This window comes from Trichogramma pretiosum, unplaced genomic scaffold, assembly GCF_000599845.2.
Source record: "Trichogramma pretiosum strain Unisexual culture from Peru unplaced genomic scaffold, Tpre_2.0 scaffold60, whole genome shotgun sequence".
Taxonomy (NCBI): domain Eukaryota; kingdom Metazoa; phylum Arthropoda; class Insecta; order Hymenoptera; family Trichogrammatidae; genus Trichogramma; species Trichogramma pretiosum.
In genome coordinates, this window is record NW_019640805.1 from 1,059,070 (window position 1) to 1,075,893 (window position 16,824).

Below are 16,824 nucleotides of genomic sequence, written 5' to 3' on the forward strand. Positions count from 1 at the left end.
AGACAATGAGAAAGCCGGGTAATANACACGCTATTTGAGAGTAGACCGCTGACATTTTATTTTTACCTGCACAGCTGCCCAGTGCATTTCCGCATTCACATTCATCAAAATAAATGAAATATGGAATCACAATATCTTGACAATGTTTTGGGATATATTTTTGCCTGAATAAATCAGCTTGAATAATATTTTTTATAATAAGGGGATTATTTTCCTCAAGTAATTTGGATCTATATTCCATTATGGAATTAAAAACATTTGGAATTTCCAGAAAATGTTTTAAAGTGATCTTTAAAGGCATCACAAGAGCAAATACTGGGTCGAAACTAACATAAGTGTGATTCCCTTCCGATTTTTTTTCTAATACATTTCCTATCTCAGGAACCTGCGGATTACGATAATTGATTTTACGTAATAAATTGAATCTATTATCCTCTGTATTAAGTGGAACAAACAACGTTTTATAATCGTCAAAAACGGAATTTAACTTCATTTTAGTTCTCTCTGACAATTGTTCATTTTCTAATGCTTCTAAAATATCTGCTCGAAGAGATGGTATGAAATGATTTTGATTAAATTTATCAAAAAAATCAATCACGGTATCAACAACCGATCTAGGCAAGTTAGAATCTGCATAAATATTTAAAATAAAAATTAAAAGTTCTTTGATTAAGAAAAAAAGATCCATGATAATAAAGATTCAAAGATAGGGCTATAAATAATAACAATAGAATACAAATTTGTATTATTTTTGTATTGTATTTAACAAATACGTGATTTTTACTTAAAAATGAAATTTACATCTGATAAAATACAAATCTGTATTATTATATCTGTACATATGTTTCAAAAGGATGTGATGTTTAATTTAAAAATTAATTAACATTTGAAAAAAAACCTTATTTCTTATTTATTTGCAATTTTTCAATTAAGTTTTTTGTCACAGCATGAGTCTTATAGACAAAAAATAAGCTCTTATTCATCGGTATCTTATAGATAATAAATTGAAAAAAAGCATGAATTGGCTCACAGGCAATGGGCCATGAACGCAGAGCTGCTTGACACTTAATGCAAGTTAAAATAGCTTTGAACGGATTAGAATAACTTATAATAGTTCCATTAAATACAAGATAAGATTTTGAAATTGATTCAATCGTTCCACATAAAATTACATACAAAGGTATCCTAATAGAAAGTTTTTCTAGAGTTTTTTCGTGATTCTCCCTATCTACAGCTAAATTTGAATCATCCTGTAAAAAAGTATTTGTGTAATTAAAAATAAGAATGAAGAAAATTAGAATAAAGTATGGGTAGAGAAGCTTACCTTAAGATGTAGAAAAAAAGCATCTGCAGCTTGCTTTCTAGTGATCCCTTCGTGAGTGTTGTTCAAGTACCATGGCAAAGCGAAAAGAGCCAATAGATTGTCATGTTTACCTGTACAAATGAAGCAAACAGATATAATTATAAAGATGCACTGACATCGATTATCAAATATTTACATGAAATAAATTAATTACCTGCATCTATTAAAGGTTGGTGCTTTTTCTTGAAATTTTTTATGTTTTGGCCAGAGGCAACTTTCACAATTGCCATAAATTTTTCAGCGATGATTGGCCATTGAGTTTCAAAAAAAGTTTCACTTCTTGCATAAAACTCGGTAGTTATTTTAGTAGAAATATAAAATTCGTTAATTATAGTCTCAAAATCAGATACCAACTGCAAGAGACCATGTAACATAATAATAATTATAATATTTGTAAACAATTCAAAGATCTATATTTTATAAAGTGGTAGATTACCAATGATATTGACGAGTGATCTAGAAGGCATTTAAACGAATGAACATAAAGTGTCGGTGTTAATAGGAAATTTTTTCCTTCTTTTTTACACAACAAATCGATCCTCTGCTTGAAAGTGTCTGTCCACCTTGCTGAAACTATAACGTCGTTATACTTTTCTCGATCGGCATCAATCAAGCAGTCGTAAAATGAAGCAAAAAGCTCTGTAAAATACATAATAAAATATTAATTTATTATACATTGTCATTTTTATGCGTGTTTGAAAATATTAGATAAAAATTAGATAAAAATAAATGCATGTATATTAGCAAACTAAAGATACAAAATATTCATGTAACAATTTGAAGTACATGACCAATTTTTAAAACTTACGTTTTTTGGCAGACTCTGTACTTATTGAAGCTGCTTTATCAGTGGCATTTTCTTCAATGTCGTCGTCGTCGTCGACGATAATTCCTACTTTTCGATACTTTCTTCTAACTTCTTTATAGGACCAATACAATTTTCCTCCCTCAGATACTTCCAAGGTGGTGCTGGTGCTTTTGGCGTGTTCTATGTACCACAAATCTTTTTCAGTGGTTGGGAAAACTTCAGCCAGTTGATCACGCAACCACACGAAAACAGGAGTAGTTATTCTGCAATTGATTACATTAAAACTATTTTATTAAACATGAACAAATTTGTAAGTTCAAATCACTACAAAAGTTTTCTACACATACATTATAATTTACATAGAATTAAAGCATAAAAATCACAGTTAAATAATAGAGAGTACACATAGAAATGAAACTCTTAATCTACAATTAGTAAGAAAAGGTCTATTTTTAACATAAAGTAGTTGAAGAGTAAATTTCAAAGTTGTTGATTTGGCAAAGCATCCCTTGGTTTTACATACTTGACTTGAAATCCTGTCAAGTATTAAGAAAAATACTGCTAATAAATATTAAACATTTAATATAAACTTTAAAATAAGTTTATTTTCTTTACGTTAGTGACAACATTTAAATATATAATGCCTGGAGTGACTTACATATAAAACAGAGGGTCTTTATTAATGTATCTGTATATAACAATGGGAATAACTTTAGAAAAGTCGACTTTTCCAAATTTTTCATATTTTCTCAAAATAAAATTCCCTTGGTCACTGCCCTCAATTAAATAATAAATTTCATTTTTTTTAAAAGTAAATGGTTCTGTAATACATACTTTAATCAGATCAACAACAAAAATTAAAAATAATCTATAGAGATGGAAAAAAAAATTAAAACCTTCCACTGGTGTTTCTAAATTTGATCGCTTACAGGGATTATCAATTTCTGCTACAATAGTATCTTCTGGTGAATGTGGTCTCTTATTATTTATAATATTATTGTTAGTATTTGAAGAGGATTCACTATTTCTATCCAAATGTAAATTTTTCTCAAAAAAATAAGATGAGATAAATGAATTTTTTTTACTTATTGAGAAAGGCTTTAAAAGTGACTCAATATTTGAAATTTCAACTGTGTAAAATTGCTCTGACTCTATTCCGCAATCTAAGAAAGATTAAAATGAAAAAAATAAAGGCTATAGATGTAAGAAGTTTAGTCCTATATTTATGCTTACTTACCCCAAAAGTGTTTGCAAACATCTGCCAAATCTGGATATTCTTTTTCAAAAGAATCCATGCTGGAGACTAATACAGGAGTATTTTGAAACAATCACCAATTCAGATCGAAGTTGTTGGTTAGATTTATAAATAACGCACGCGGCACTGAATAAACTTAATAATTATACACGATGATTATGTATACACGTATATATACACGTATATAGCAACAATAATAACAGCAGTGCGATAAAGATTTGCAGAAATGCAACTCACGATACAATCGTATGTTTTTGCACGATACTTCAGAGTCTTTAAAACTCTTGCAAAAGTGTGTGTCGTGCTTTGTCTTTAAAGCGGGAGAATCACACGTGTGGCGCGGGACGGTTACTCGACCATCGAGTATCTAGCACACGATGACGTTTAGTTAGCAGCGCCACGGCAGTTTGAGTGTCGTATTCACGACGCTGTGTGCGGCTCACTCGTTCGCCGTTTCAGTGGAGACTCTAGAGTTGGCGATTCGCTCAGTGTCGGCCCGAGCGTGTCTCCGAGCGCGTCTCTCTTTATCTCTCTGCAGCAGCAGCCACCTTCCTTTTTTTTCGCCCGCGTCTCTCCGACCGATGCTGCTTGTCACTTAGTTCGGAGCCACCTCGAGTTTTTCGACCTTGTTTTTTTATTTTATTGCTGCTTTTTGTTATTGTTGTTACCTTTTTGTTTACATTGTTGTTGTGATTGTTTGATGTTGTTGTTGTTTCGTCGAGATCGGGAAAGTGCGCGTTGCAGTGTGTCGGGCCTCCGCAGAGTCTCGAATCCTTCGCAGTATACATAGCGATTCTCTGTGCTCCGAATTTGACGTATGCAAATTGCTCCGACATCAGTGGCTTTCGCGCTCGATCGTGAAGCTCTCCGACGACTTTGCGTCGTCCTTGCTGGACGCTGCTGGATATAACGATGATCCGGACCAGTTGATTTACTCGAGCAGCAGCAACAGCATCAACGGACGACGGGACTCGTGTCTATAGAAAAGGTGCGTCTTGTTTTATCCAGCACGAGAGAGAGAGCGAGATACTGTAGCTAATGCGAGTGTACACAAAGTCGTACTTTCGTATGCATGCCGTGTTTCGCTCGTGTAAGCGAGTCAATGTATGCGTGTGTGTGTTTTGCAGTCAAGGGTCGAATGCAACTGCGACCAACGCGTTTCTGCCATGCGCGATTTAGGGTTATGTGCATCGTCTGACGTCTCTTCTCTGGACAATACCTAGCTTGCGGTCTGCGTGCAGTTTTAATCGACTATACTGCACCGTTTAGTTGCTTTACTCGATTAGCCAGATGAAAGCTAAGCACTCGATCGCCGGTAGTCACAGGCATATGCATACGAATCGGACGAATGACGGATATAAGCAACGAGAATGCGCGACGAATGACAGCTAGCTGCGAACGTCGCGTTAGACTAATCCTCGTGCGTGCGAAAACGCAGCTGAATTTTAAACGTCAGCGTTGTATGTATGCAATGTGCTCGGTTCGGTGCACGAGTACTTATACTCGTTGGAGTCGCGATCAGACTCGGCTATATCTATACTTGTACGTGTGCTTTGGTATATTATGTATTGACACAGAAGCAAAGAGAGAGAAAGAGAGAGAGAGCGAGTGCACGAGGCCGCGACTCTGCACTCGCGGAGAACGCGTTCTGTACCCTAGCATGAGGGAGAGAGAGAGATACCTACTTACAGCCCGTAGCTATATAGGTATAACGATGACGATGTGTGCGTGCCGTGTACGTGTGTATGTATACACGGGAAACGGTACACGGTTCTCTCGTCGCTGCTCTTTCTTTCTCTATTCTGCTGCTGCTGCTGTTGCATTCGCTGCGCTGATGCTGCTGCTGCTGCAACACAGCCAAGAGCAACTATACCAGCTCTATATAAGTAGTAGCGGCTATAAGTTTACGCTTTTGACGTGCTCTTGCGTGTGTTTGTGTGTGTGTGTGTATATGTTATACGCGCGCCGCAGCAGCAGCTCTGCCGATGCACATTTTGCACGACTCGTTTCCAAGAGCACACGGGATGATCCTCTTTGTCTGCACAGAAGAGCGAATGTATGCGCTCTTTGATGGTTTATTTTAGCTCGATTATGCAGCAGCAGCAGCAACATCGGCAGCTGTAGCTCCGCGTAATAAATTGTCGAATGTCGCGAAGCTTTTCGGTCGAATCCTGCAGCGAGTTCGTGCAATTATCAATCAACACAGGCTATGCCAGCTCAAAGAGTAGATCCGCGAGGGATACACGTTTGCTTTTGATTAGTCAAAGTCTGCAGCTATGGAGAACGACACAAAGACGGGCGTGCGTCAGTAATTATCCTGCAGCTAGTATTCGTTATCAATTTTTTTAATTCGTCTCAATCTGTTTTAATCCGTTGATCGTCGAGTAATGTAAATAGTCTCTCTCTCTCCCTCTCTCGCATAAGAGCGCGTCAAAGGTTATCCATGTCCTTATCGTTATCGTTGCATTTCGTAGAGGGAAACAGTTGACCGAGAACAAGTTCGCGCGGCGCATGCAAACGAGTTGGTCGATGCTCTTCCAGCGCGAATTTTCGGAGAAAGTTGGCTGCGCGGGGCACTTATTGTTATAACACACGGGAATCGATCGATCTGCCTCGCTGTGTAGCGTAGTACGTGCAGCGTCGTTCTATCGGCGCGCCGATTATATATTACAGGTACGCCTGCGAGTCGCGAGCGCGTCGGTGCACGCGTACCTGTGGCATACTCTACTCGATGGAAAGCCTCGCTTCGCATTGCACGTATAAGTAGAGGAGTACGACCTCGTGTGTGTCGAGCATGCATATATAGTTGCAGTCGCAGCGTCGGTGCATCCTGCTGCACTGCGCGCAGCTCGAGTCTCGTATTCCTCCTGGCCTGTGCAGCGTGGAATCGTATGGGGCAACAACGGCGAGTCCTTACGTCGCCGCCGCCGCCGCCGCCGCCGCATTGTCTGTGCATCTGAGCACGCGTACACTTTCATAATAAAGCGCCTCCTGCAGAACCGTTGATATTTAGGACATGTACACAGCCCTTGCCCCTTCCTTAGCCACTGACCGTATCAGCTCGCACATATGCGCGCGAAACGCACGCACATACGCGCTAACCGTTATCCTGTATACAACTATAAACGCTCGACTTTTTTCTCGCTTATACCTGCGCTCACTCTGCCGGGATAATTATTATTTTTTTTATTTTTTTTTTAACAGTAGTTGAACGAACCAAGAAAAAAAAGAAGAAGAGAAAAGACCTTAACGCGCAGTAAGAAGCTCTCGGCTCATTTGTTCGTTTGTTTTACCCTTTCCGCACTTTCATTTTGTGCATTAAGCTGCGTGCTGTTATTATGTATCCCCTTCGAGGCTGCTCGCTGCAATATTGCTCGAGCTCGAGCCATTGTGTCGTTTCGGCCAGCTGCAATTTCGCTCGCGCGTCCGCAATATTCTCTTCGGCGCAGTGCTGACCTACATTTTTTGGGCGAATTTGAGAGCTGGCCGAGAAAAAACAACACGCACGATGCGGGCGAAGAAAACAATAAGATGCCAAGGCCCGCGAATAATACGCGCGCATTTTTAATGCGACATTCGTGTATACGTATATGCGCGAGCGCGAGGCAATTGTGCGCGCACGCAAATCATATGAAATTAAATTGATGAACGACCGTAATATATACGAATGTGAATAATTGTATGAAAAACCAGTGGGCTAAATGAAGCAATTATATTTCATAAATGTCCCTACGATGCGGATGCGTTCATGCTCGCTTCAATGTTACTCGTTTGGGAGCTTAATAAAGGAACTTTTGCAGCCCGTGACGAAGCTGCAACGATTCTGTGTCGTCTCCTTCGAAGAATAAATTACGCCAACTTGTGCGCCTGCAATGTAGTCATTTTGTACAAATAACAAGCGCGCGCGCGGAAATTGTTATGATCGCGGTGGCGGAGCGCACCGACAAACATAATCGACTCAATTATAAAAATAACCAACTTTTGTTCAAATACCTATTAATCCAATTTCATACAAGGACACTAAATAATTTCAATTTCAATATCTATCCCGAACTTCTTTATAATTCAAACTTAACATGGTTCAATTTGCCAGTTCTTTTCTTAAACTTTTTCCAATATACACGTGTATATTGAATCATGTATTGATCGTATAATTGTCTTACTTTTCATTAAAAAATATTGGAGGAAAAAATTAAATCAGTATCACGATATAACGGCAATCGAGGTAATACCGAATTCAGATTATAATGAAAACGAGTTTAAAATTTTTATTTTTACTTCGGCTTTGTTACATTCTTTAAAATTGATACCCCAGATCAAAAAGTACATTATTATATCAAATTAATCGAAACAATGCAAAAAACGAAAACTGAAAAGGCCTGCCAATTAGAAAATTGAGATAACGAGAGCAATAAGTTCGAAACTGTAGCTTGAATTATTTTTGATAACACACGCGAATGCCGTCGCGTTAAAGCCACAATCTAGCGGTCTCGTAAAAAGTTGTTGCGGAACCGACTCTAACAATCACTGGTTGGAAAATCATTTCTAAAAATACAACCATACGATAGTCCCCGTCTTATATCCTCAAATGTAATAAAAATGTAATAAATGCAATGCCATTAACGAGAGGATTTTCTCCATTCGCCAGTCCAGCGAGTTAACCGTTCGATAAACAGACAGACCAGCTATGAGCTTTGAAAATAAACTAGCGAAGGTCCAATAATTTAAGGCAATCAAATTACGGGCGCGTGGCTATCGTACATAAAAGCTAGTCTAGAAAATGGCTGCGTTTATCTGGTAGGAGCACATCGGCACCCGCACTCGCAAGAGCCGAACCAGAGTCCGGGAACAAAGCGAACGTACATCTCGGCTTCGCATCAAAAACTCGTGGTTAGCATGTGAAATTATTAAGTTTTCGAGCATTTATTTTCGCGCGCGCAAAAGAGCAGGATCTTTTTCTCGATCGATTAGTGCTCGGAGCCGCGCGTTCGAGACATCGTAATACAAGCTGGCTACACAATAAATCCATACGTGTATAAATCCGTGCTGCGCTGCCGCGGCTTCTCTCGCTTGGGTTGCGCGAGCAAGCGAGCGAGCGAGCGACGTTGGAACTGCATCGAGTGAAAGTCGGGCTCTTTTCCTTTAACTTGGTGCCGATCGAACGATTCCGATCGCGCGTGGCTACGTCTAAGCTGCTACATAAGCAGCCACAGCGCCGCTATTGCCATTGCCGTAAATAGCCGCGGAGCAGAGTGAAAGAGCAGATACCTCCTGCGCCGCGACGTGCTAGACAAAATTTTTTACGGCCTTTTTGCTTTGTTCTGATCCTCGACTAGACTGATTTTTCATGCATCAAACATTTAGCACTACTTATTTGCCTTGAGAATCAGCAGCGTTGATACGCGTCTACTGTACGGTACTAGCCTCTCCTTGGTTCGTAGTTTCGTACTTGCTTTTATCATTTATCACTTTTAACCGTTTTCTACTTTTTAATTTTTTTTTCGTACAGTTACTTTAAAGAGCTAGTTCATTTTTTTTCGTTTTTTCGTTTTTCTGCCTTGAACGGAGATGCTATAGACGCTCCATCGTAAACTGAAAGCTCTCATTTTCTGTACAAGTGAGAGCTTTCGCAACGAGAAATTGTTTTTTTTTCGCAAGCGCTACATTTCGAATAAAAGTTTTCGCTTTAATACCAGATGGCTTAATGCACGAAAAGGTTTTAATTTTCTCAGTATTAATTATTTGACGCGGAAAAATCGCGCGGATAACAAAATGTAAGTTTAGATGTAAGTTAGTAAGAGCATAAATTGAACCGAGACTTATGCGAATTAGCATAATTGCATTTTTGTAAATATGCGAATGGCGTACGGAAACTAGTTGGGTATACAAGTCAGAAAGTTTATTATTTTTTTATCTGTCGTTTCTCAAACACTCAGAAGTAAGTAAGTAAGTAGTCGGAAGAAAAAATAATTGTTGCGAAGCATCGTACTCGGCAGATTTAATCCCGCCGAGTATATGTACAGTCGAGTGTGTAAGCAGCCACTGTTGCTGTCGATGTTGTCTCTTGATATGACCTGCTTTCCTATTTCAAAGTCTTGCCTTTTTTTCTCTTTCTCTCGGCTCAGCTTTGTATGCCGGTATATATAACGTACATCGCGATTACATGAACTTTCCGCTGTGTACAAAATGCACCGGGCTTAACATGCGCATTGTCAATAAAAACTCATGCGAACTTACAAACGTACGTACACACACACACACACACACGTCCGCACACAGACATATAAAAATAACATTTTTTCGAATTTGTCCTCGGAAAAGAGTCGCATGCAATACTGAATGTAAATGAGTATAAATGTCACATTGTAGAGATCACACAGAAATTTAATAACGTTTTTCATTGTATTTATATTTCTTATGTAGTTTAGCGTTTTACGAAGCATCTGTTAAGGTAGAAAATTGTTTTTATTGATTAAAATCTCTGAAAATGTTCTTGTCCAACTTTTACTATTCTTACAAATGATACGACGGTTTTATCAGATTAGAACTTTACAAAGTGTGTCAGATTATAGACACGAAAGCAATACATTTTTATGGATATATCTTCGACTTTATTTGTTCCGTTCGAATCGCGGCGTTTTTTTTATCATACTTTACAATACTTTTTTTACGTCAGTATAATTTTTAACGTCATAAGCTGGCTGATTTTCATATAAAAGAGTAACAAGACTCTTGAACAGTTTGCTTCTGCGTAAGCTCGTAAAACTGCACAATGTTCTTTAAAGTAATTTTCATATTTTTTTAATATTCTCGTGTATCTTTTACTATAAAAGGATCCAAACATCAAAAAATGAGAAATTTCTCGCGCGATAAAAGAAGCTATATCGTGTACAAAGTGCATGGTAAAATCAGCCGAGGTTTCGCAAGGCGCGCAGGCATCGTCGACGCCTGCGATGAAAAAAGCACGGAATCATGCACAATCGTGTGCATTGTCCTATAAAATCTTCACGACGGCCTGCGAATGCTCATTTCGTAATAGGCCTTTTATCTAGCGGCGATTTTTTACGAGCCCTCCAGGACTCGCAGCGTATCCTGCCGACGCAAAATGTCCGAAGTCATCGAAATTTGAAAGTGCGTTGTAAAAATCAGTCGCGAGGCTCGTTTGCGCAATGTCCTTATTGTTTCACAGTTTCCCGGAGAAAAACGGCAACGGTGGCGCGCGCGCGTGCGCGCGAACGATGAGAGAGATAAAAAAAAGACGGGAGAATAATCATTTCGGAGCGCGATCCGTTAGAGGCGCATAACTTACATTCGAGCGTCAATAAAGCAGTCGGCAGCGAGCTGATATCAATTACGATGATTAGCCAAGGACTCGAGGAACGAATAAATTAGAAAATTCGATAAGGATCGGCGTAGAAGCTTAATCGGGTTTCTCAATCTGACATAAGAATCAGAGCGCGCGCGGGTTATATCCACACGGTGGCAAATGCAACTCAAAAAGGTTATAAGAAAGTGCGCGAGCGAGACGTTGTACTATACAGGTAGTTGGCTGCAGCGCACATAGAGAGCAGTATGCAGCGGGCATATACAGCGTCGAGCGAGCGGCAGTCGGGCAGGCAGCAGCAGCAGAGATCGGGTCTCTCGCGAACTCGAGTGTACCGTTTGTCAAAAGAATTGCGCGGGCGCACGACAACGGTGATAATTTACGGCAGCAGCTGCCGCCGCCACGGCCTGAGCCGCTGCAGTGCAACGTGCACAGTTAGCGAAGTGCGTCTGCACCAGAGAAGAGAAAGAGATGTATATAGGTATACGAGGCGCTCGTGCAGCAGTCGCTCGAGCTTCGGGATGGATCGGCTGCACGGTGTATATATACGCTATATATATTGTAAGTGCAGCACATTCTCTCGTGCGTCGGTCGCGGGCGCCCATCGCGATTCTCGCGCCTCGTTATTTGCTGCTGCTGCTGCTGCTGCTGCAGCGCAGGCTGAGTCGCGAGCGCGCGGGAGAGCCAGTTTATATGTATGCACCTCTCGCGCCGATTTAGCCTGCGCTGCTCCTATACATTTGCCTTGCGTATACATGTATGCATCGATATACCCGCCGCATCGAGTTATTAGCGCTGGGCTAGACGATAGCTGCCTATCTGCAGTACTCGAGGATACCGCGCGTCCGACGCGTTCGGTTGCTGTTTATCGCGGGGCAGGAAGGGCCCTCGGCCCACGCGCCGATCGACTGGACCTTGCGATACTCGCGCAGCGTCTTTTCCCTCTCTCTATCTCTCTCTCCGCGAGCATCTCTCAGTCTTTCTCCCTCTATATGCGAGTATGTATTATATGAGCGCTCGTACTTACATTGTCTGGCCGATCGAAGGTGCGCACTTTTACGACAGCCTACGTTTCAATGCAGGCACACGCCGTGCGTGCAGCAGCGCTCCGTTATAAATACGTATACATATACGTTGCCATTGTTTCGGGAATATAACGACGCCGTGGCAGTGCTCAACGAGCTTTGTAATATCGGTCACGCCGGCCGCGGACAGCGTACAACTCGCCTTTTTTTTCCTCTTCAAATACACATTCCTCTATTATATGGTATCGCGAGAGAGGCGGATGCCTTTTAGCGGATTTTTACCGACGCGCGCCTCGCGATCACGATCGATTTTCGATTCTTATAATATCTTGACAATTTGTTGCTGCGCGCGCTTTCGAGGAAGGGGCCGATCCTGTGCGCGATATATTTATACATGGCTGCGGCGACGACGATAAATGTTGCTGCGCAATTTACTCTACAAAGTTTCGACTCGAAGTATGTCCCAATTATTCGTGCAGCAGCAGCAGCAGCAGCAACACGTCTTGGAATATCGGAGAGGCGGCACGCGATATTTGCACTCGTTCGAAGGGTCTGCTGCTGCCGTTGAGTGCACGCGTGTTTGCGCGCAGGATACAGAGTCGAAGTGCAGCAGCGCGCTTATATATATCCTTGACGCGAAGCCTCGCGCAGGGTCATCGTACGAATGTACTCGATACGAGGGAGCACAATAAAGAGCAACATCATTAATAACAATAATCATGCTGTAGCTCTGCGCTCTCTGCTGCGACCGACTCTAACTTACCTACGTACGTACGTGTGTACGTACGGCGAGGCGATATAGGATAGAGCGACAAAAAGGCCTACTACCGTAAAGCCGCATCAATCAAGTGGAATACTATATATATATAACGTGCGTGCGTATGTACAGCCGAGGCGGTTAATATCTATACTATTCCACGAGAATGAGCCGTAAGTGCGTTTCGCTCGCTGCGCGCCGCCGATCAACGAAAGAAGAACAAAACACGCGCGCAAAAAAGTACTTACTCGCTGATCGTCGGGCCCTGCATCTTAACTGCGATTCATATACCGTCTGGCATATGTTAATAGACCTATATATATATAAATAAATACACAACTCTGTTGCGTGCTCAATTATGCATGCACGAGATGAAAGAGCATGACTGCAGTGTGTGTACGTGTGTGCGTGCGGTAGCCCTAAGCCGCGTTGTACATCAAAATGCCATTTGCCTGAATAATAAGCCTATTAAATGTTGTTTCAGGCTGCTCTGGAAGGAGTCAGGAAGGAGTCTGGTCTCTTCCGAGGGAACGGGAACTTTGTTGCGAGCAGCAGCAGCAGCAGCAACAGAACTGCCATTGTCGCCGACAGGATGCCTGAGACGGCCGTTCTGGGCCAGCGAGGATCGGTCACGCGAGACTTGCAGTCGAGGCCGCTATCGAGCTTGCACCGAAGACGATGATCGCTCGTCGTCGACGTCGTCGGCGGGACACTCCTTGCCGCGCGTGCTGACCGTTCGAAATAGAGACTCACACGAGTAATAACTCCAGCTCATCCAGTCCTCGTTCGTCCGCCAACAAAGTCACGGCCCATCGGCGTAAGGAGACTTCGTATCGGAGAGACACAGAGCAGTCTGCAGACCGAGCAGCAGCAGCAGCGCATCCAGTACACGGAGTCAGTCACTCCGGCGAGAAGAAAGAGAGCGCCGTTAGAGCGACTCCGGAGGAGGAGGAGGAGGAGGAGGGGAGCCGACGCGCAGCGTGGAGCCCCATGTTCAGGACCGTACGATGGCCGGGGCGCTGTCAGAGAGTGCCCCCAAGCCTGTGAGCGTCGTCCGGGTCGAGGCCGAGCCGCCGCTCACGCCGCCAGCCCCTTCGGCGGTAGCGGCCTTGCTAGCTCCGGCGCTCGACCAGCAGCAAACAACGACAGCGGAACCAATCTCGACCGATGAGGTCGACGCTCGACCGGCAGCGGCGCCGCCGCTGGTGCGCTCCTTCGTGTCGACCGAGGCCCAGACCGAGCTCCAGACGCCGCCGCTGCTGCTGCCACCCCCGGGAGCCGACCTGCTCTCGGAGGAGCTGCGCGACGCTCGGCGTCGGGAGCGCCGCATGCGCCGCCACCACAGGAGGGCCATGCAGCGAGCCAACGCCAACGCGGCCGCGGCCGCCGCCGTCGCCGCCGCCAACAACGCCTGCGGGGTCCTGCCCCCGCCGCCGAGCTACCCGGGCCTCGTGCCGGCCGGCTGTGCGCCCGTGCCTCCACCGGTCGCGCCTGCCGGAGGGAGCGCCGTGCCCCTGGTGGGCCCGACCGGACACTTCCTGCATCCGCCACCGCCGCACCTTGGACTTCGAGGGCTCAGCCTCGGCTTGCCCTTCCCAGTGCCCGCCAGCGTTTCCGCCTTTGGCAGGTCAGTAACCTACCCCGCTCGCTTCTCATCGCCTTCTCTCCATCGCATCTATTTTCCTCTCTTTGTGTGTGTATGCTTGTATTCCATCATTATTGGCCCTTTGGCGCGTCAGCTCAGAAACTCTTTTTCCACTTTGATTGTCTAAACGTTTAACGGGTATTCATCTTCGAGTGCGCGTAGAGATTAACTAATTGATATCATTCATCCTGTTGAATCGTTTGCATTTAAAGATCGTTGTGCCTTTCTTACTATCGCAGACCGATCTTTAATTGCGAGCAATTTTCAAATACATTTTATATAATAACCATTTGTCTCATTATAATTGTCCAATGATTTTATCAAGTCGAAATAATCTACCTTAAAAGAGCAAGTTATCAAAAGAACGAGACTCGAGCGTAAAATAGGTTTCACCTCTCAAGACTATACGTTTAATTCCTAGTTCAATAAGAGCTGCGCGAATAATTAATTTCCATCTTGCTACTCGGCTGTAGAAGCACGCCAAACTTGATATGAACTTGAACAGAAAATAAGCAGTTCAATTGAGCCGGGAGGGAGCTTTTGCGCGCAAAATTAACTGCGACGAGGGAAGAGATACTTGAAACTCGGCAACTCATGTATACACTAGGCGTGTATATATGTTCACAAAGCTTTAATGCGCAGTACTAGAAAAGCTGTTGTTATTTCTATGTCGAAAGAGCGAGCTTCAATTGGACCGAGTCTGCAGTATTAAAACATTCTACCTGATGTATGTTTTTTTAGGACAAGACTGTGAGCTCGCTCGAATATCGATCATTTAAGCCGAAAGTTTTTCAACTAGTTCCTCCGAGCCATCGCAATTACTGTCGAAATAAAAAAAGTATCAAAATTATCGATTAAAAACTTTGGTTTCCTTTGGTTTATTTTCATCGTCAATACCGTATATATAGTTCCGATAGCAATTTGAAAATTGATGCGATAAATCAAACGTTCGCATAAATCAAAAGGTGAAATTTAGTTCGTTAACGAGAATAATGTGAATGTTGCCTTCGACTCACCTTGGTGTAAGGACGGTCCGAATTTAAATGCTTCTCTGGAGGGTGAGCGCAAATCATGGGAACGAGACGAAGCGCGTTCGTGTCAAGATACGCGTGTCTGCATTCGTAACACTTAACAGAGAGAGAGAGAGAGAGAGAGAGAGCCGTGTGTGCGTACGCGACCTTGCAGAGAGATACCGCGCGACATACTCGTCCTGACCAGTTCTGCGCTGCGGATGCAAAAAAGGTCGATGATGCGGCGGTACCCCATAGTGCATCGTACTCCTGCCGCGCTCGAGTTCGAGGATGCATGCGAGCTATCATTTTTCACTCCTCGCAGCGCCCAGAGGCCGTCAAGGCCTTTGTGCCGCTTCGAAAGACACAAAAGTGAATCTTCGGAATGAACTCCCGGAAATGAATACACCGGTTAGACTTGTTCTTCTCATTGTCTCTTCGACGCCGCATCATTTTTCAATCTGCGCGCGATTTTCTGAGAGAGGCGACAAAGCAACGACGCAGATGGAAATTTTACCTTGGTTTATTGTCAACAATTTCGAGTGGGTGTAATATATATGTAGAAATCAGACGATGTAGCAAATCAGATGATAAAGTTATTTATCGATGAGTAATTGTAAATACACATGGGTAAATAACGCATTACCTGGACTTTTAGTGCGTCTATAATCTCGAGTTTGAACGTCTTGTACAGATAATAGGTAATCTTCGCAGCAATGCACACCTCCACTTCCGGCAACGGTGTGGCTCTATCGAGCCCTCAAAGTGACGATCCGCAAGCAAATTACCTACTCGTATACGTGTTTCTTAATCGGAAAAACTGGATAATTTACGCTTTCGAATGAAATACCACAACTGTACGGGAACCGACAAAGTTTTCTTAATAAAAATTCGGTTAACGTATAAGCTCGTTCGTTAAGAGCTAGCGCAATGTACGTTGATAAAGGACAATGCGTTAATTCATTACTCTAAACTTATCCACCCAGATCTTCAGATATGTCATAATGTAATCTCCGCCTCTATGGTCCGCACGCATCGACGATTGTGGGAATCAACGCATAAAGATTTAAGATTCAGCTCCACCCGTATAATTTTTGAAATTGAACAAGTTTCGATGTATAATGTTGCAATTAAAATTGACATTTTGAACTTGGAGCGATAATTGAGCATTTGAGTTTTCGCACGATACTTTCAAGATTGCCTCTACTTGATATAATAAATTATTGAACGTATCAACGGTATAACAGACAAAATTTCATCATACAGTCGGTATCCAGCACAGAAAATAACTATTTAATCGATCGTGCGAAAGGTTATAGAAAATCCACGCTTTAGAAAAGCTTCGGACCCCAACCGGAAACATCGTGTACCAAGATTTTTTTTACCTTTCACTATATACGGGTAAAGCTTCAACAGACTTCATAATGATAGCTTGCGCAACTTCGTGCAGTGCGAAGGTATATTTGTGGCCGATTGTGATTTTTCCTCGCCGACTGCGTCGTAATAAAGCTCGTGATGAGTGTGATTACCGATCCCGTAAATACTCAAATCCCGATCAATTGCCAGCGGAGGTGTTGCTGGCATCGATGTCCGTTGCAATTCTATCCTTTGACATATCCTCCGACTCGAATCATCTT

General features: G+C 42.8%; 2 protein-coding genes across 2 annotated transcripts in view; one reads left to right on the forward strand and one right to left on the reverse strand.

Annotated features, from left to right (window-relative positions):
* Positions 1 to 879: 879 nt before the first annotated feature.
* LOC106660237 lies at positions 880 to 3,466 on the reverse strand. The gene is made up of 7 exons (XM_023460065.1): positions 3,409 to 3,466; positions 2,695 to 2,707; positions 2,172 to 2,434; positions 1,800 to 2,002; positions 1,518 to 1,716; positions 1,325 to 1,434; positions 880 to 1,250 (listed from the first exon to the last, which is right to left on the reverse strand). Exons 1-7 carry the CDS (start codon positions 3,464 to 3,466, stop codon positions 900 to 902), a joined length of 1,197 nt encoding a protein of 398 aa, XP_023315833.1. The 3' UTR covers positions 880 to 899.
* Positions 3,415 to 16,824, forward strand: part of LOC106649774 — a 39,680-nt gene continuing 26,270 nt past the window's right edge. Inside the window, exons 1-2 of the mRNA XM_014367377.2 lie at positions 3,415 to 4,414; positions 13,017 to 14,159. Of these exons, the coding sequence (XP_014222863.1) occupies positions 13,540 to 14,159 (620 nt within the window). The 5' untranslated portion in view covers positions 3,415 to 4,414; positions 13,017 to 13,539. The remainder of the gene's footprint in view (positions 4,415 to 13,016; positions 14,160 to 16,824) is intronic.